This window comes from Sardina pilchardus, chromosome 3 (assembly GCF_963854185.1).
Source record: "Sardina pilchardus chromosome 3, fSarPil1.1, whole genome shotgun sequence".
In the NCBI taxonomy this organism is placed as follows: domain Eukaryota; kingdom Metazoa; phylum Chordata; class Actinopteri; order Clupeiformes; family Clupeidae; genus Sardina; species Sardina pilchardus.
In genome coordinates this window covers 34,771,766-34,792,923 of record NC_084996.1, presented here as the reverse complement: position 1 = coordinate 34,792,923, position 21,158 = coordinate 34,771,766, and the positions used below count along the sequence as shown (strand labels likewise).

The 21,158-nt window shown below is 46.6% G+C and overlaps 1 protein-coding gene across 1 annotated transcript; it reads left to right on the top strand.

The window, feature by feature from the left end:
- Positions 1-905: 905 nt before the first annotated feature.
- LOC134076254 (SH3 and cysteine-rich domain-containing protein 2-like) lies at positions 906-19,674 on the top strand. Its single transcript, XM_062531252.1, has 11 exons — positions 906-1,404; positions 9,380-9,692; positions 11,034-11,128; positions 12,957-13,047; positions 13,439-13,563; positions 14,054-14,183; positions 16,092-16,144; positions 16,439-16,521; positions 16,962-17,013; positions 18,849-18,986; positions 19,153-19,674. Exons 1-11 carry the CDS (start codon positions 1,312-1,314, stop codon positions 19,249-19,251), a joined length of 1,272 nt encoding a protein of 423 aa, XP_062387236.1. The 5' UTR covers positions 906-1,311; the 3' UTR covers positions 19,252-19,674.
- Positions 19,675-21,158: the final 1,484 nt, after the last annotated feature.

Sequence of the window (21,158 nt, the reverse complement as noted above, 5' to 3'; positions counted from 1 at the left end):
ATTCACTCTCGCTTCTAGTCCTCGCTGACCCAGAGGGACATTTGAGGTCGCGTCTCAACGGTGCTGCGTTCCATGACGCAAAGACCGACGGAGAGGAGCGCACGCAGTTATGGAGAATTCAGCACGGCTGGTTCTAGAGGGCGAGTTGACCGACTGAGACCAGTTGATTAAACACGAGTTTAGCTGCCCTGACAACAACGGTTATTAACATAACGACATGTTCAATGTAGGGCTTCAGATTAATGGACAATTGACGCCCCACCATGTAGGCTACATAATCAAGACATATTCTGCAATGTAGGCAAGGTAGTAATGATAAGGAATTGTTTTGATTGTTTAACATGCCAGGTTATGACCAGGGTATTTTCCAGCCGTGTTACACTGTACCAAGCCACTTGCAGACATTTGAAGTTGAAGTACATCGTCAGATTATTGCTGTCGCATTAGTGTGATGTGCTTTTTATATTTCCCAGGGCGCGAGCGCTTTGAGTAGCAAAGGGCCAGTAATGATACAGACGATCATTTTTAAGACATGCTCGTATTGAAGTCTAGCCTAATTAGACCCTGATCCTTCATCACCTGCATATCCTGGGAATGCAAAAGTGCAACTAGTTGCTTAAATTGACCTTGGGTAGATATCATAATGTTCGATTCCTGGAAAAACACATCAGGCTGCGTAGATTACTCTAAATTGTTATGACTAAAAGTGTCAGATAAATCTGAAAAAATAATTTAAATGGAAACATCTGAAGCATGCGATGACTCCAGCTGTGGCAACACGAACCTTGCTGTGAACCCATAAAAGAGGTGTGGTTACACTGGCGTTAAATTGGGTTTGGTTACCTCCCTGAAAGCTTACTACAGCGGCCCCGCACTGACACATGGGCGCAAACGACAGTTGGAGCTCGAGGAGGAACCTCACGCACCAACTAAACAGAGTGCTATGTAAATAAACCCAGTTCGTGGTTTTTTTTTGCTGAAAGGTAAGCGTGTCTATCATTTGAAGTGACCATATATCGGTGTCACACATCGACAGAGTGATCAGTTGTTCGTGCAGGCTGGTCGCGGTCCTTTCGCGACTCAGTCAGGGAGGTTTCTCGTTGCTGGTGGATACCTTTTCTACACCTCGCAGAGAGAGCAGATGTTTCGGTCCAGAGCCGAATACTTCACTTTAGGCTGTTCCCTCCTGATCCCTTGTGACAGCTCTTTGATGAGAAACACACGCTTCTACACGCTTTGAGGATTACTTTGAAGGGCTCTTGCTTGTGCGCAAAGACAGAGTTGAAACTTTTGAACGGACACTCAGTCAACATGACGGAGAACAACGAGATGGAGAACGAATCACAACCTCACTGTACACTTCAGCGGACGCCGAGCACCCTGTCCATCACGCCTGTGACAAAGGTAAGCGCCAAACGGCAAACTTATCTTTGGAGATGAGGTGGAGAGCTCGCGCAAAGCACGAAACTTTAGTGTATCATATCCCTTAGCCGGGCTCCACCAAATCCTATTTTCACATTATCTATGACAGCCAGCCATAGAACGATTGACAATTTGTCAATTTGCCATAATGACCCTTCATCGAGTTAATTAAATGAAATATTTTATTGGAGTCGTATTACGAGTATTACGAAACCTAAGAGTACAAACAATTCTGCTTGGCCGGAAATAATTTGTTTTTGCTCTTAGTCAATTTCCATTAACCTGCTTGTTGTCTGAACGCGTCTTGCGTCAGTACCTTCGCAGGAGGCGCCTGACGCAAGAGCAGTGACGAATTAAACTAGACTGAAACGGACCTACTTTTATGTGCCTGCCAGGTGGTACGTGTGTTTGCGTATATTCGCGGTCTGCACATTTATGAGTCTTTTCAAAATTAGACCCCAAAGCCTCTGTCATTGATTATTGATGTGATGAAAATGGTCAGATTTCAGGTGCTCTTTTTTTACCAACAAGATTTGCAGCTGGAGCTGGATGAGTCAAAAGCTTTTAGTGACCCAAACACACTGGGCTGAGTTTATTCATCCAGTCCTTTATTAGTGAAAGGCAAGATAAGAAAAGCACTGTTTTCTTGTACCCTCTTGTGCCTGTGCCTGTCATGTTCATCTATAAGTCCATGATCCATCCATTCATTTGTCCGCCCATCCATCATTCCATCCATTTTCATTAAGCCCAGTCTATTTGTCCCTTACTGTGATTATGTCCTTCCATATGCCTGGCACACACATACTGTAGTCACAAACACAAGCCCCAGCATCAGGTCAGTGGCAGAGAGCTCCTTAACCCTCCCCTCTCCTCCCCTCTCCTCTCCTCTCCTCCCCTGCCTTGTTGTCTTTAATAGAATGGCCGTGTGTCAGCAGGGTCACTGAGTCAGTGCAATGAACAACAGATGAGCCGTCACAAGTGACAAATACAAGTTTCTTTCTCTCTCTCTCTCCCCCTCCCTTCCCTCTCTTCCACTCCCACTCTTTCCTACTCACTCTCTCTCTCTCTCTTCCTCTCCCTGTGATGGCTGATGGTTGAAACCTTCTATGACCACAGGCAGTAGAAATAATGGCAGATGCTCTCTAGAGTGTGTTCAATAAGCGGCAGCCCAGCGCTGATTCCTCCTGATGGGCCTCTAGGTGTTCCCAGACCAGCCTCTGCTCCCTGGGCACCATCTGTGCCCACTCCTCTGGCTCCACTCCTTTACTGAGTGGCTTTTACCCTCCACACAACATCTGGGGGGACTTGGTGTTCCCTGTTGGCACTGGGTTTGAAAAGGTGATATAAACTCAAAAGGAGTGTCTGTGTGTATTTTGTCCATTTACTTGTGCTTTGAAGGTGTTCTCTTTCAGTATTTGATGAGCAGCTTCACATTTTCTAGAAAACGCACACACACACACACACACAAATACACTGCACTTTCGTAATTCGCATTCATCCACACAGGATCTTGTCATTCTCACAAAATGGAAGACTGAACTTGATGAGCAGACACTGAAAGTCGTACATGGTGACAGCTTCTGGCCCAGTCTGGTGGCTGTGTGGTGAATCAGACCGTGTAAAGGACATCATTGTTTTGATGGATAGGGAGGAATAAGGCTGCCCAAGAGAGGTTACTGATCCTATGGCCCATTAGAATGAAGATAGATTGCGCAGCGTTAGTGTGCTCAGTCTCTGCTTCCTCCACCACTCCCACCCCCTCCAGCTCTCACCAGCTCTCTATAGGACTGCTTTAGCTTGTAGGAATAAGCATAATTACATAATTACACAGTGTGTTTGTGTGTGTGTGTGTGTGTGTGTGTGTATCTGTCTGTCTGTCTGTCTGTCTGTCTCTGTCAGTCTGTCTGTTTGAGAGAGAGAGAGAGAGAGAGAGAGAGAGAGAGAGAGAGAGAGAGAGAGAGAGAGAGAGGCGAGGGGAGGTTTCTCAGATAGCGGAAGAAAGAGACCAACTGACTCCCCAACCCCTCCAGTTTCAGTTCCTCTTCATCAGTCTTGGTCAGAGCATCAGGCCTTTGGTCCACTGACTGAGGGCTCCATCATCATTCCCATAATGAGCGCTGTTATCTGTCATGCACTGACCTCGATTGCTCCACTCTGCCCTCATCCTCCACCCTGCCCCCTCATCCTCCACCCTGCCCCCTCATCCTCCACCCTGCCCCCTCATCCTCCACCCTGCCCCCTCATCCTCCACCCTGCCCTCTCATCCTCCACCCTGCCCTCTCATCCGGCCCTGTCTCTGATCTCCTCCTCTGTTCTTCTCAATATCACAGGTCTTCCAAGTGCTATGGTACTGTTAACAGAGCCAGTTAAAGTATTTTCATTCCTGCTGTGTTATTGTGGGATATCATTGGATAGGTGCATCAGTGCAGTATGCTCCTCCTTACTTACTATACTGGGGGGAAACATTTATAATGCTGCACCCTGTAGTGTAGATGTTGTAAAATGCCTTTATGTATTACCATGGGAGAAACTCAAGATCTACCTAGTCTACCTGGTCTACCTAGTCTGTTCATGATCAAGGCCATTCTAACCAGCATTATGATCATTAATCCAAAAAGGGATGCTATAAATAGAAAGTGGAGGTTTTTGCCGAACCATTTTTGTCAGGATGACATCTTCCCAATTTCCCCCACAACTGAAGCCCCCTCTGTAGTACGCAGCATGGGTTGCGCTCTGCTTCCTGCACAGTGTGAGTGTGTGTGTGTGTGTGTGTGGGTGTGTGTGTGCGTAAAAGAGAGAGGGGGCGAGGGGGAGAGAGAGAAACCCTAAATCACATAGGAAAGATAAAAGACCTGAACGAAGAAACTTAAAAGCTAATAGTTAGTCACAAAACATCTGGGCCAACAGATGCCTTTGTGTGAGAAACAGAGAGGTTTTTTTTTTTTTTAAATGAACCTACATAATTTGTTGTGTGTGTTGTTGTGTGTGTGTGTGTGTGTGTGTGTGTTTGTGTGTGCGTGTGCGTGTGCGTGTGCGTGTGCGTGTGCGTGTGCGTGTGCGTGTGCGCGTGTGCGTGTGCGCGTGTTTGTGTGTCTGTGTGTGTGTGTTTGTGTTGGGGGGAGATGAGGGTAGAACAATAAAGGACGCCAAAGGAAGGTTGCATCCCATTGCCTCGAAGAAAAATTGCTTTCGCTAGTCTACATTATCATGGATTGTTGTTGTTCCCAATGAACACACCTGTCCTGATTTGTTTCTATGGCCGTGTATGTCTTCTTTGTCCCCAGTGATTCGGGTTTATGGTGTGTGTGTGTGTGTGTGTGTGTGTGTGTGTGTGTGTGTGTGTGTCTGTGTGTGTGGGCACACAGATACCTAGCCAAGGAGTATTCGCTCTCCCTTGTTCCTTTCCATCTTTCCCATGAGAGACAACAACAGTAGAGACCACACTCACACACACTGGCACAAAAACAAACAACATGCACCCACCCACCCACTTCTGAGTTGATTCAGAGACCCGCTGGTCAGCATTGGTCGAAAGCATAATAGCTTGTTTCCAGACTCAGATAGTAAACACACACAAGCACAATGATTGTCGACATGACGTGTGTGTGTGTGTGTGTGTGTGTGTGTGTGTGTGTGTGTGTGTGTGAGTGTCACGACTACCTTGCTCAGAGTAGCCATGACATGAAGGGAGACCACACCGTTTGAACAGTTAATTCAAATAATTTATTAAAGCATAAAATGATACTATTAAAGCATGATCTAAATCAAGACAAATGTCAAGTCAGTAAATGAGAAGCAACAAAAGGTTAATCAAATGTGTTGTGCAGATCAGTGAAATGTAGACTATGTGTTAAGCAAAAGGCAAAAGGAGTATAATGGTGCTGCCACCACCACCAGAGCCAAGCAAAGCCAAGCAATGCAGCGCAGAGCAAAGCAGAGCAATGCAGCGCAGAGCAAAGCAGAGACAGAACAGCAGGTCAGAGGTGTTTTTGAACAGTCCCGCCAATCAGCTGTTGTCTAGCCCAGGTAGACCAACAAACAGACAGCTCCCCCTTCAGACCTGGGGGAGAGAGACTGCCCAAACATTCACTGTCATAAGGTGGAGTGAGCACACCCAGCACGGCAAAGCCGGGCGTGACATCACTCCCCCCACAAGACAGAGACCCACATGGGACTCTGTAAACCATATTCTAACCATTTAGACAATTTCCCCTGATCAATATCAAGAAAATAAACAAACTCAACAAATTACACCCAAAAATACAAAATGACTAGACCCATTAAAATGTTAAACCAGTTACCCCAAAAGACCAATGTAACCAACCACAAGAAGTTACCAAACCCAGCCTCCCTAAGCCCCCCACCACCTCCTCCCCCTTCACACCCAGCAGATCCTGGCGCCTGGATAGCAATTTAAGAATGGAAAGAGAGGAGATGGGAGAAAAGGACCTGAGAGAAGAGATAAGACACCCCCTTAACGGTCACCTGTGAACAAAGCATCCACCATAACACTCAGACCTCTAACGTGCCTATAAATTATAAGGCCACAGAAAGAGCCCAACCACTAGCTATTGTTTCCAAGAGAAGTGAAAAGTGTCAGTAACCACAAAAAGTTACTTTAATACCCCCACTGAACCAATGAAACGTATCAATGCTGTCCTAATGACAGGAAGTGTGAATTTGTGTCAGGATTTTCGCGCTCACTGGCCGAATTTTCCCTTGACCGACTATAATTCCCCTTTCGACGCTCAATCAATACCGGACAATCTCTTTTCCAGTGGTCTTTCCCAAAACAGTAGTTACAGTCTTCTTTAGGGTCAAAATCTGATGGTTTACCATGCGCAACTGAATTGGAAGTTACAAATGTGTCTGTATCAACACGACTATAGCGACGCCCTTCGTGACTAAAGTTGGAACGCGGACTGAACTCACGAACTGAAGTCTTGTGGATGAGAGAAAAGTTATCAGCAAGAACAGCGGCATCTGCTGCTGTTTTCACGTGATATTCACTAATATAAGTGGCTATGTGATCAGGCAAAGTGTTTTTAAGTTGCTCTATTGAATCAACTAACCCACTAACCACATAACTGGCCAAACACACAAAACGAACGTCTTTCAGGTTACTAACAATCAAATATTCCAACCATATTAATTAAAACGGGCAAAGCGAAAAGTAGCTCACGTTGACAGGACAACAATGGAGTTCCCCCTAAACATTTACCCCCCTACTATTATAACCTATCTTCCCACTAAGTCCAAGAACAAGGCTAATTTACTCACCAATACCGCTGGAATCGTACTGTCCCGACAAAATGCCAATCCAGCCGGTGTTCCACGGCGGTGCCCTCGTTCGGACTTCAGTGATCAGCAGCCTAACCCACAACGCTAATTGGGGATAAAACGAGCTCCAGAATATGCCACCCCGCAACGCAAGCTACAAACACACTTCGCCACTGACAATAAACAAACTGGTTGGATAAATTGCTCCAAACTGCACAAAAACTCCCAATATTTGCCACAATCAAAATACTAACTTTAACAATCAAAGTATACCAAAATACCAAAGTTATTCGCTATATTAACTGACCAATCGATGTGGAATTCCCACCAAACAAACTCAACGTGTGTCAGCTGATTAGGCTACTAGGCCCACCACCAGCTGATCACTGAAACGGTCCATTCACAAAAATGCGACCCAATGACGTAGCACTACTCACGCAACTAGGCCTACCAAAAGACCCCCAAAAGTCCGAATTATAGTAGTCTACTCTCCAATGTAGGTTCAAAATGGCCGGATCGAGCCCCCATATGTCACGACTACCTTGCTCAGAGTAGCCATGACATGAAGGGAGACCACACCGTTTGAACAGTTAATTCAAATAATTTATTAAAGCATAAAATGATACTATTAAAGCATGATCTAAATCAAGACAAATGTCAAGTCAGTAAATGAGAAGCAACAAAAGGTTAATCAAATGTGTTGTGCAGATCAGTGAAATGTAGACTATGTGTTAAGCAAAAGGCAAAAGGAGTATAATGGTGCTGCCACCACCACCAGAGCCAAGCAAAGCCAAGCAATGCAGCGCAGAGCAAAGCAGAGCAATGCAGCGCAGAGCAAAGCAGAGACAGAACAGCAGGTCAGAGGTGTTTTTGAACAGTCCCGCCAATCAGCTGTTGTCTAGCCCAGGTAGACCAACAAACAGACAGCTCCCCCTTCAGACCTGGGGGAGAGAGACTGCCCAAACATTCACTGTCATAAGGTGGAGTGAGCACACCCAGCACGGCAAAGCCGGGCGTGACAGTGAGTGTGTGAGAGAGAGGGTGTGTGTGTGTGTGTGTGAGGGTGTGTGTGTGTGTGAGGGTGTGTGTACATGTGTGTGTGTCTGTATCCAAGACAGGAACAGAAACACATTAACCTTAGAGCCAGTGTAATGCAACCTCTCCCTCAGATGGTATTGATGGCCATTCTGATATGGCACACAGAGACCAGGACCTTGCTTGTTCTCTTTTACACAGACACACAGACACACACAGACACACACACACACACACACACACACACACACACATACACTCACATTTACTTTTCATCCTTTCATGTTGTGTGGACCGGGCCTATACTTCAGAGGAGCGTCCATCCCACTGGTGATGTGTTCTCAGATACAGAGCTAGCTCATGATAGCCCACACAAGAGACATCCTGGTGATGGCCGTTTGGATGGGCTTAATCTAGTTGTGCTACAGTCTTTGATGTTTTTACGTAAAGGAACATTGTAGTGGTACTTCCATGATTTGTTCAGATTGGTTTTGATTGCTTTAAGAGGCTTTTACCTCATTAGAACACAAGAGTTCCACTTCTGTCATTTGCCATCACTTACGTTCAGGATTAACTGGAATAGTCTGATTAATTCTGAAATGCTCTTTATGTATTTTTTATTCCTGATTGTGTAACAAATAATATTATTTTATGCCGTTCAGTCCAATACAAATAAATTGTGTCATCAACAGTGAACTGCCTGAGTATCCACAGGAGCTGAGCTGTGTCCAATCCCTCTTGTTATGAGCTGTGGACAAGTAGGTGTAGTAGGTCAATTCAGCAAAGGATAAAGTGTGAATGAGGGTCTTTCAGTTGATTTTCTTCTTTTCTCCAAAAGTCTTAAAAAAGTCACCCTTCAAAGAGAACAATCTGACTCTCTGTGGGTGTCTTTCTCAAACATGTTGTTAAGTGGCTGCCTATGACGCCCGAAGGGACTCAGAAGTGTGAATTGAACCATAACAGTATCTGCTTTCCAAAAGACTGTATGTTTCTGCATGACTCACGTACAGTGTGTGATTATGTAATTATATGAGTGGTGGACCAGAACAAGATATTAGTGTTTTGGACTGCAATAACATGGACTGAACATGGAATGGACAACCATACACCATCTCTCTCTCTCTCTCTCTCTCTCTCCCTCTCTTTCTCTCTTACTTACTCACTCACTCTCAGTCTCTCCCTCTCCCTCTATTCATCACTGCTCTTAGTTGTGAGATTAAGCACCACCCACCTTCAGTTGAGTGTGTGGTCAATCAGTGGCAACAAGGCACCACAGTTGAAAAATTGTAAGTACCTGTGTGTGTGTGTGTGTGTGTGTGTGTGTGTGTGTGTGTGTGTGTCAGAAAGAGAGAGAGAGAGAGGTTATCCATCATCTACACGTCCTTCAAGGCATTCAATCAGTCAATCAATGCACACAGCAGGCTAATTCATGTAAACTCCTTCAACTGGCTATTCTTGTGTGAGTCCCCTCTCTTCATCAAACGTCCTTGTTCCTCATAATTTCAATTCTTGATTTAATCTTTCTCCCCCCCGCCCCCCCCCTCTCTCTGCCCTATCCCCCACTCCCCCCCTCTCTGCCCTCTCTCCCCACTCCCCCCCCCCTCTCTCTGCCCTCTCCTCCTCCCTCTCTTTTCCACTTCAGCTCCAGCGTCTCAAGTGCTCTCTGAAATTCATGCGCAGCAAGAGTGTGGAGAACTTCTTCCAGCGCTCGTACAGCGATGCCCGCTTGCCCGCCGACTTCCAGACGGACCCGCCGCCGCCCTCGCCGCCCCTGTTGCCTGGCACCCAGTTCCCCGGTGGCTTCCCTCCGTCGCCGTCGCCCTCGGTCAGCCCCAACCCCTCGTCCAGCCCGACCCCGTCCATCCCCCCGACGCGGCCCCAGCTCACGCACTGCCTCCTGGAGCACGTGTTCCGCCGGCCCACCAGCTGCCAGCTCTGCAAGCACGTCATCGTGGGTAAGCCGTCCACTCCGGCAGAGGACCGCACCACTGGGTCAGTGTCCTCCCCAGGGACCACCGCTAGGACCTCTTTCATGGCCATGTTGGGGTATAGCTTCTTGTGTCTGCTGGGTGGTGCTTGCTGTGGTTGTTGATGGTCAAGTGGGATGTGACGTGGGTGGGAAAAGGACAAGCACTATTTTAGACCCAAGGAGACGGCCTAAAATGACACAGCTAAATAAATCATAGCTGACATTATATAATACATTATAGCAAAGATCAACGGTTATGTGTTTGCGTCACCTGATAAATGGCTCAAGTTCCTGCAGATGAAAAGCACCTTTTGTCATGTTGACACTCCTGTGTTCTCCTCTGGTGCATTGAATATAGGCATTATGGGTAATGTAGTAATATACTGGAGTAATATAGTGAGTAGTGAGTGGTGGAACAGAAGAGCAGTTTTTATGTTCAAGCAATGAACAAGCAGCTCTCCCCTCATGTCCCATGTTTATCATGTTTATCATGTTTGCCAAATTAGATATTCATGGTGGTTCTTGTGCTTGTAGAATTGCTCCCTCACCCACGGCTGAGTGATGCATGTATATTAAATGGGCTTATATAGCCCATGCATTACGCACGCAGTGTCTGGGCGGTGGGAGTGTACAACAGCATGACCCAAAGGAAGAGGATAGATGGGCCAGTAATGCTGGAGACATATACTCATAATCTAATATACAGATGGACTTAATAGCAGCTTTAGCCAGACCTCCCGACCGGTCCCATCTCTTTAGTCTAGTACAAACAACCGGCGCCAGACACTCACAGATGTAATCACATATACACTTTTACAAATGCAGCCATAAATACCGCTCAGGTTTGCATCATTTCCTGTGACATACAAACAGCGTACGGGTTCGCTCTTCAGCTCCCTTGTTAGAGTCTGTCAGTCAGTCTGGGAAACGTGTGGCACAAAGTCTGTGCGTGCGTGTGTGTGTGCATGTGTGTGTGTGTGTGCATGTGTGTGTGTGTGTGTGTGTGTGTATCTGTCACTTAGTATTCCCATGCCCCGGCTCAGTGCCCTGAGGCGACTCTGTCAGTGTGACTGATTGTAGCTTTTGTTTGGCTCTTCAGCCTCGGCCTGTCGAGCTGTCTCTTGCGCTTTCCCTCTCCAAACATGGTTAGCCACATGATTTGCTCCCACAGAAAGTCCTCTGTTACACTTCACCTACATTAACCCTTCTCCCTGTCTCTCCCTCTCTCCCTCTCCTCTGCTCTCCATGGCTCTTCTCTCCTCCTCTTCTCCTCTCCTCCTCTCCTCCTCTCCTCCTCTCTCTCTCTCTGTCTTTCTGTTGCTCATAGGGAACTCCAAGCAGGGGCTTCGCTGTAAGAACTGTAAGATGGGAGCACATCTCTGGTGCTCCTCAGAACTCTCACAGCAGCCCTGCCAAGGAAAGGTAGGCTTGTCCAGCTTCATGCACGCGCACACACACACACACACACACACACACACACACACACACACTGTACTCGTATGCATTTCCGTGTGTGTTTTGAGAGCTGTGTGAGACTAATGTCACCCTCATTGCAGTAATACACACACACACACACACACATACATAGGTACATGTTGAGTGGCCATTTGAAGCATTGCCATTTGTCATGGGCCGAGACGCTGTGTCCCTGCCGCTGGAACACAACCAAGTTTGGTCAGACACACACGTGGACTCCCATGCTCATCACTCACAGCATGTCACAGTTAGACAGAGCTTCTAGACTAAACTTGTGCACATTAAGTCTGCACTCTGTTACACAGAGGTCCCAGGCTAGACTGCTGCACATGGCGTATGGACCCACTTACACAGAGGTACCGTTCTAGACTAGACTTCTGTGCATGACGTTTGCACACTGTTACACAGGTTCTGGACTAGACTGCTGTGCATTAAGTCTTGAAACAGTTGGATTCTAGACTAGACTTCCACATTATAATGATGTCTGTTAAACTGTTAAACAGTTACACAGTTGCAGCTCAAAATCAGTCACTGGTCAGTGATGGTATGCCATAGCTTGACTATTGCAAGTTTGTATTCTATAAATGCGTGCTTATTGGATGGCTGGCTCTCAGCCTGAAGCCACCCTGCCCGCTCTGCTGTGGTGTAGAGTCTATTGAAGCATGCGCGTAGCTGTCTGATGGTGTCTGCTTTCTACAGAGACGGCTGGTTCTGGGCCAGCCCAGTGAGACTGAACATATCACAGTGAACAGGTTGACAGCATTACCACAGAATAGGCGCTGAGGTAAAGAACATGAGCTGAGGAGACTGGCAGAGGAAGATATCATCAGCACTTTTGTAGTCCAGCTAAAACATACTGGGATAGACATGAAAAACATTATTTTCACAGATGATGGATGGATGGAGGGAGGGAGAGATGGACAGATAGGAGGAATGTAGAAGTCTGAGATGGATAGATAAATAGATGGATAGATTTTTAAAGGAAATCCATTCCTCTGTCCTCACCTGCTGACAGACAGATCTCTCATCCAAACTCAGGGAGTGTGGATCAATACTTTGTAACAGTGGAGGACCCAGGATAAAGTGTGTTTCTGTGCCTGTGTGTGCGTATTTGGTGTGTGTGTGTGTGTGTGTGTGTGTGTGTGTGTGTGTGTGTGTGTGTGTGTGTGTGTGTGTGTGTGTGTGTGTGTGTGTGTGTGTGTGTGTGTGTGTGTGTGTGTGTGTGTGTGTGTGTGTGTGTGTTTGTGTGTGTGTGTGGTAATGGTTGTAGGGAATGTAATCATCATCTTCAATATCGATCGGTAATTAAGTCAGTTTTGTGTTTACCTCAGCAGCATGTTCAGGAAAGACAACTACCCGAGAGAGAGAGAGAGAGAGAGAGAGAGAGAGAGAGAGAGAGAGAGAGAGAGAGAGAGAGAGAGAGAGAGAGAGAGAGAGAGAGAGAGAGAGAGAGAGAGAGAGAGAGAGAGAGAGAGAGAGAGAGAGGGACAGACGGACAGACAGACAGACAGACATTTGGACCTACGCACAAATTTACGACTTTAATAAAGCGGCTCCCGCATGTGAACTTGTTTACTCGTGTGTGCCTTAGTGAGATGTCTCTCAGGTGGCCCATTCTGCTGCCTCTCCAGTGCATGTCCTGCCAGATTGTTTTCTCTTTCATTTTTGTTTATTACAGCAGTAATGCACCCCATCGTCTCGATTAATCTCCTGAATCATCCTCTCTCTCTCTCTTTCTCTCTCTTTCCCTCTCTCTTCTCTCCTTCCCCCTCAGTCTGGGATGTTCAAACGCAATTTTAGCTCTCCGTTGCTAGGCAACGATCAGCTGGGCGTGGTCAAAGAGACTCCACCAGAGCCTAATCCAGGTGAGCCTGCTTCTCCCCTCCTCCTCCTCCACCTCCTCCTCTCCCCTCCTCCTCCTCCTCTCCCCTCCTCCTTCTCCTCCTGCTCTCTCCCCTCCTCTTCCTCCTCCTCTCCCCCTGTTGTTCTCTTGCTTTTCTTCCTCTGCCCTCTTTCTGCCTATGTGAGTGCTTCAGACACCCTTTATGTAGACTGTTTTCCTCTCTGGTGTCTCTCTGCTCCTGTTCTCCATTTCACTCTTTCATCTGGTGCTCCCCTGTTCCTCCTTTTCTCTCACCCCTCTCTCCTCAGTTGGGAATCTGATATTTTATTCCCTTTATTGACATGTTTCTGGTCTCTTTTGACACATTATTCCTCCTCTTCTCTTGCTGTGTGTGTGTGTGTGTGTGTGTGTAGGCGCAGCGGTGGACCCAAGGGCTCGTATGGATCCTATCTACGCGGCTCTGCGCTACGGCACCACCCTGGCTCAGATGAGTCGCTCCAGTTTTGGGAGTGTGTGTGAGTCTCCTACCCGCAGCCTGGTACGCACGTGTGTGTTTCTCTTTGGGTGAGGGGTGCGTGTAGGTGTGTGAGTGTGTGTGTGTGTGTGTGTCTGTGTGTGTGTGTGTTTCTCTTTGGGTGAGGGGTGCGTGTAGGTCTGTGAGTGAGTGTGTGCGTGCGTGCGTGCGTGCGTGCGTGCGTGCGTGCGTGCGTGCGTGTGTGCGTGCGTGCGTGCGTGCTTGCGTGTGTGCATGCGTGCCTGCGTGTGTGTGTGTGTGTCTCTTTGGGTGGGGGGGGTGTGTAGGTGTGTGAGTACGTGTAGGTGTGTGTGTGTGTGTGTGTGTGACGTGTGCATGTGTGTTTATGTATTTGTTTGAGTGCATGAGGTCATTCAACCAATGAAGGTAACTAATAGGTGTTGTAGTCCTTCAAGTGCCTGTTCTTAGGTGTCAAAGGCTCGGCCTCTTAATTAGACACATCCTTGTTGCATCTCTTTCATCTTCTTCCTCTCTCCTCATCTGTCCATCTCAGGGGGAAGGGGGGGATGAGGGGGATGAGACAGAAGAGAAGGATGAGAAGGATGAGCGAGATGAGATGGAGGACAGCGAGGAGGGGCAGGCAGGCCTGGACGAAGAGGCTATCGGTGAGGCTGGAGACAGCGGTAAGAACTTGACCCTCCACCCCAATCTGCCGCGTAGCCTGGAGGACCTGTGAAATGAAAACATCTCCAAACACACACACACACCTCTGATACCCCGCGCGCTGATAAGAGGGTGGGGAGCGATAGCGCTCAACAACATCAGTTTCCCTGCCGATAAGGGCACAGCCCCCAGTCTTAGCCAAGCACTTCAATCAGACGCTAAACACACAGCCAAGACAAGGTTAGATTTCAGGAGCACATTTATGACATATCTGAAAACAGTATTACATCTTGTTTGTGTGTGTGTGTGTGTGTGTGTGTGTGTGTATGTGTGTGCGTGTGCGTGTGCGTGTGTGTGTGTGTGTTCTTTCTGAATACGACATAGTTCCACAGGGTGGGGCTTGACATATACTACTAAAACAGAATTTTGAAATTTCACTCGAAATGTTTTGTTTGTTTATTTGTACTTACGCAGAAAACTTACAGTATAATGTGTGTTACTTTGGAAATGTGAATGTTTTGTAAGCATGATTTGAATTGTAATGCAGACACACACACACACACACACACACACAGGTAGTGCAACTGGTACATATCATCAGTGTTTCCAGGATACCACTTGGTGTGTGGCACTGATTTGTGGGCCGGCACAAGTCTGTCCCCCACTATGACCAAAATAGAATAGAATATATACTTTTTTGATCCCGTGAGGGAAATTCAGTTCTCTGCATTTAACCCAATTTAACCGAATTAGTGAACACACAGCACACAGTGAACACACAGTGAGGTTAATCACACAACCCAGAGCAGTGAGCTACCTGCCCAACCAGCGGCGCTCGGGGAGCAGTGAGGGGTTAGGTGCCTTGCTCAAGGGCACTTCAGCCGTGGTGGACTGGTCGGGGATCGAACCGGCAACCCTCCGGTTACAAGTCCGATGCGCTAACCAGTACACCACGGCTGCCCCTAAAACAGTAACAAAACAGTAATGTGCCCACTATGACCAACAGTAATGTGCCCACAATGGAGACAGCAGCATTTACTTATCCATCCTATAGTTGTTGCTCTGCAAATGTATACATAATATAATATAATACTATAAATTATGGCTTGGAAGAGTAGTCAGTTAGATTTTTGGTAATCCACAGATGGGTTAATGCTACAATATGAATGTATCTTTGGCTTTGCAGAGATAAAAGAGATGACCTTCCCTTTCTCTCTTCTTTGTAACACTTTGAAAAAGCCAGCAGTGTCTTTTTTTGAAGATCTTGTATTGAGCCAGTTAGTACTTTTTCGCTTATCTGTTGGTTCAATCAATATAAAATAGAAAAAATACACTAAAGGTGATCAAGGTCTGAATGATTCAGTGATTCAGTACCTTGACTTTCACTTGCCTTCAAAACCCAAATCAAAGGCTGCATGTTGCTGTAGATTTTGTCAAGTTGTGCCTGTTGTCTAAACTTATGAAGGCTCATGTCTATGTGTTCAAGTTGTCCTGTTTTAATATTTGCAATGCAGCCAACAGAGAGAACTACTCTTTCATTTCTCTGCTATTTCACTGCTAAACTCCAGTGGAGATAAGTAAGGCAATATCAGCCTCACCACCTCCTAAACATGACTTCCTAAACACAAAGCACTGGTTAATTTGCTACGCTGTACTGCAGTCGGGACCATAGATGGCTCAGACTTTTGTTAAATGTGCATTTTATTTGACTTGTGTTATTAGTGTTGATTAAACAAAATAAGTGGAACTAAATAGGGTTCTTCTTGACTTAACCCAGCCGAAATAGGCAGAACTAAACAGGGTCCCTCTTGACTTAATCCAGCCAAAATAGGCAGAACTAAATAGGGTTCCTCTTCACTTAACACAGCCAAAATAGGCAGACTTAAATGAGGTTCTTCTTGACTTCACCCAACGTCTTCCTTTCTCAGATTGCCCCTTTCCTGAGCCTGAGAAGACAGAAGAAGCTGAAGATGCTGTGAAGGTAAGTCAGTCTCCATATGATTTATATGTGTACAACAGGCTTGCTTTTTAACGACTCAATCATAGCCTTTTTCATTATTTGATAGCTACAGTTCATGCATTTACATTTCCGTTATTGTGTATTTACAAAAATAACCAGTGTCATTTAGCTACTGTTTAGTGAAAACGGAAAAACAGTGAAGTGTAGATCCATGTTTTTCCAGTGCCACAGTTCTCCTCCTGTCTGCCTGCCTGCCTGCCTGTCTCTCTCTCTCAGGTTGTCTCTCTCTCCTCCCCATCTCTTGTTTTCCCTCAGGTGCCCAGACAGGTGCACTCCATCCATACTTATGTTGCGCTTTACAAGTTTCTGCCACAGGAGCCGAATGACCTTGAACTCCAGTGAGTGTGTGTGTGTGTGTGTGTGTGTGAGTGTGTGTTTGTTTGTATGTTCATGGGCACGCCTGTGGTCTACATGCAGTGTAAAGTAGAGAGAATTTGAGAAAAAAAATAGAAGTTTGTGTGGGGGATGTATATTGAGAATGAGACACAGTTAAAATGAGGACAGTGTGCGTGTGTGTGTGTGCGTGTTTGAAGAAATGAGGAACAAGAGGGTGGAATCTTACAGGTACGAAATAGAGGCGGGTCACCACAGGGACCTCTGAACCATCTGTCATTCCACATGCTCTCTGTGTGTGTGCGTGTGTGCGTGTGTGCGTGTGTGTGTGTGTGTGTGTGCTTGTGTGTGTGTGTGTGTGTGTGTGTGTGTGTGTGTGTGTGTGTGTGTGTGTGCTTGTGCAGACTACACCTTTCCCCTCATCTTCTTCCTGTGTCTCCCACAGACCTGGTGACAGGGTTCAGGTGACCGATGACTCCAATGAGGAATGGTGGAAGGTAAGCACTGGAGGTGTCACAGCACGTTTACATATAATGTCAATAGGTAGTCTCTGTGTGTGTGTGTGTGTGTGTGTGTGTGTGTGTGTGTGTGTGTGTGTGTGTGTTTGTCTGTGTGTCTGTGTGTGTGTGTGTGTGTGTGTGTGTGTGTGTGTGTGTGTGTGTGTGTGTGTGTGTGTGTAAGAGGGAAAGAGCGAGCGAGTGTGACAGTGAGAGAGAAAGAGAAAAAGCAAGCGAGAGAAAGAGAGAGAAAGAGAGAAACAGTGAGAGAGAACGATTGGGAAAAGATAGATAAGCACATAACCTCCCCAGTTTCAGTCCATATAAATAGGCAGCAATAGAGGCTAATTTTCTTGGGCCCATATTGTAAAGGGAGAAATAGAAGGCGGTTAATACCAGCTCAACTGGAATGAGCTTCCATTGAATGCATAATGGGCTGTGGCCACTTAAGATGGAATTGAGTGTCTGGCCAATTCAGCCATGCTCCAAGGCTTTCTCTTCCTTTGCCTCCTTCCTCATGCTTTGTCACTCTCCAATTTGTTTGGAGTGGAAGATTTCATGAGCAATAGCGCTGTTGGTTGCTGAAAGTGCAAATGGAAATGAACCATTGGAGTTTTTAAATGGTGTTTTGCCAGTATCGGAGTTCATCAGTTCAACACCTGCCTCACCTGTTGCCGGTCTCGCAAAGTCCAAACTTGTTTTCTTCTTCTTCTACTACTTTTTAAACAATATTCATTGATTCCGAATCGTTCACATATGCTGTGCAGCAGGACTGAAAAAGCATCACGGCACAGCAACTGAATTGAATACCTGGTGTGAATGTGTTTACATTACAGATGGAAAGCTGTATTTTGTACCTGTAATAACAGTGAGCATACGAGGAATGGTAATCACTTGTTGTTACCACCTTCATTTGCATCCTTTCCTCAGGGGAACAGAGACGGCAAATATGGACATTGTGTTCAATAGTCAGGATGGTCTGCTAGATATCTGCGTGTGTGCTGAATGTTGGTCCACATGAGAGACAGAACAGGTCTAAATCAGGCCCATACACACACACACACACACACACACACACACACACACACACACACACGTGTTCTCATTTGAACATTTGAGGTGAATGCATTTTCTGCTGTGAATTTCAATTTTTGTTGCAAACATCCCACAATTTAAATGGTAATTGGCAACCATTTGTGTGTGTTCACAATGTTCACAGACAATAGGGGTTCTGCGGAACTTCAGAAGGCTAGGCTTCACTTGAATACAGGTCTCATCATATCCGCTAATCAAGTGATTACATTGATTCTGACAGCAATTAAGCTATCGGCAACTAAAATACTGTTAACCTGCATTTTAAATCCAGTTTTATCGTCTGTATGTTATTGTTTAGTACAAAAGCTGAAGATAAAAAAAGATCAAACATACAATAATGTTTTAAATATGACCTATAGACCTACATATGCTTATTTAACATTATTTTTTTTACTGTGTATGTGTCATAATCAACGTTGTCTCTCGACAAATGGATGCAGGCCTGATAGAGTTCAGACATGGTGCCTGAATTCAGGCTTGAGTTCGGCCATGTATGATGTCAAAAAAGGCTATTCTCTATATTGTCTTTGAATGTATTTGATCATTTCAGGCACAGATAATTTCTCATCCCTGTGGATGTGATTATACGTGTTTTTAGGTGTAGCCTTCTGACGTTCCGCATAACCCCAATTGAAGTCAAAGGAGAAAGTCTTTGGAAATGTTTGTGCTATTTTTAGCGCACCTCAGGATGTGCTCCAGGCTCAGCAGCTGTCTGAGGTGTTGTGCTGTGGCTTGTGCAGGGCAGGTGTGGGGACAAGCTGGGCTTCTTCCCGGCTAACTTTGTCCAGCGGGTCCGTCCCGGTGAGAGGGTGTGGCGGGTGACGCAGGGTGTCCATGGCAACCGGGAGATGGGTCACATGGCAGTGAAAGAGTCACAGGTGAGCAGGAGTACACACCTCGTTACATTCCCATCCACCATGTCATAGCCGTTGGTCTTTATACACAGTAGCAGACAGCGAGGCTACCGAGATGAATAATGTATGGAATGTATAATATAATAGTATATCTTGTGTTTATATCCCCCCGTCTGTGTCTCTGTGGCAGATTTGTGTTGGGAGGGATGAGGACAGTGACGGCTTCCTGAAGCTGAGCAGTGGGAAGAAGAGGGGTCTGGTCCCAGCCGACTCCCTGGAGGAGATTTGACAGCGATCAGCAACCACCCCTCAGAGATCTGCACAAGATCTCCCTCACAGTACATAGCCCTCTCCCCACCCTCCGCCCATTTTCGTCCCACCCAGGTATCCGTAGGCCAGCCATGCCAGTCCTGCGTATGTCCAGTGGTTTAGTTCTGCTGTGTCCATGTTAGCGCTGCTGCACTGCCTTCCGCCCCACGCCGCTGCCCAGCTGAAGCCTCCGTGTGTGGGCTCCGTCACGTCCGCCTGATCCTCCCCCGTGGGCCGTCCCACACCCGCCTAGTCCAGCACAATCCAGCCCAAAGCCCCAGAAATCTCACTGATATTCACATCCACACACACAGACAGGTGTAGATATAATCAACCACATACTGACACACACGCACACACATTTACGTTCATACACACACAGATTCACCCTCTTACACACACACACACACACGCACACACGCACACACGCACACACACACACACACACACACATACACACACACACACACACACACACACACACACACACACACACACACACACACACACACACACACACACACACACACATACACACATATCCAAGTATACCTGAATCTGGAGACTTACCAACAGCCAGCACCTGCCTTTTTGTGTGTCCAGACTGAGTGTGCTGTAGCTCAGCGCTGTGTCCTCCGTCCTCCCTGGAGACAGCTGACGTGCTCCTCCAGAGGACTCTGTCCCCACGGCCCTAGTGACTGTGTGACTCTCCATCTAGCAGCCATTGAGGGGAGGAGAAGGAATGGGAAGCAGGAGAGAAGAGGATTCTGGAGACTTTATGGAACTGAGTCATCGTACCCGAGGAAAAAAGCACGACTGCTTATGAATGTATGAATTGGATTTTTTGAATTATGCTAAGTCAGCTTGGCGTCCGTGCTTCAAATGTGTAATGTGTCCAGCCATCCTTTGGTTGAGTTAGACCTTGATGTTCCCTTCCTCTCTCTCACGCTCTCTCTTGAGTTCTGGGCTCTTAATTGGAGCTATCTCGTCTGTGCAGCTCTGGCCCAGCTTCCCCTCTCCGTCTTCTCCTTCTGTTAGGAATGAGCAGCGAGGGCTGTGATTTGTGTTTGAGTCAATGTCACTGTGCGTCTGTGTATATGCCTGTGTGAAATGTGTGTGTGTGTGTGTGTGTGTGTGTGTGTGTGTGTGTGTGTGTGTGTGTGTGTGTGTCTGTGTCTGTGTGTGTCTGTGTGTGTGTGTGTGTGTGTGTGTGTGTGTGTGTGTGTGTGTGTGTGTGTGTGTGTGTCTGTGTCTATGTCTATGTTGTAGTGAATGTCAATGTGCGTCTCTGTGTATGCCTGTGTGAAATTTGTGTGTGTGGGTATGTGTGAGAGCGAGTGCGAGTGAGTGTGCAAGTGTGTGTGAGTGTGTCAGATATCCACTATGAGACGCCCTGTGCCAGCATGCAGGAGCAAATCTATTCTCACTTGGAGAACACTCTCACGTGTTTAGAATTCATAGCCAGCGCCCTAGAAGCGGCTCCTCTCCCGGTCCTGCTCTATGTTCAGAGACCAGCGTTTACATTTGCAGAGTGGCAGCTTGTGTTTGGGAGAGTTGAAATAGCAGCTATACAGGTGATAAATCCCCTAATGGACCCTGAGCAGTGCTCTTTTAAACAGTCAAGTTCACAGAGAAGAAGAGAAGAGGAGGGTGAGAGAGAGAAAAGGAGGGTGAGAGAGAGAAATGTTTGCCTTTTAACTAAGTCCTCCTGATGTGTGGGGTAATTGAGCAGAAGCTTGGAGAGCTGGTGTGTGCAGCCAAGTGAGTTATGAAATGGGGCAGTGACAGAGTCTGTTGTTTTCTAGCCAGAGCTGACAGCAGCCAACACAGACCTGAGAGATGAAGACTCTTCACAACAAAAGGGCCATTTTCACCCCAGTGAAGAAT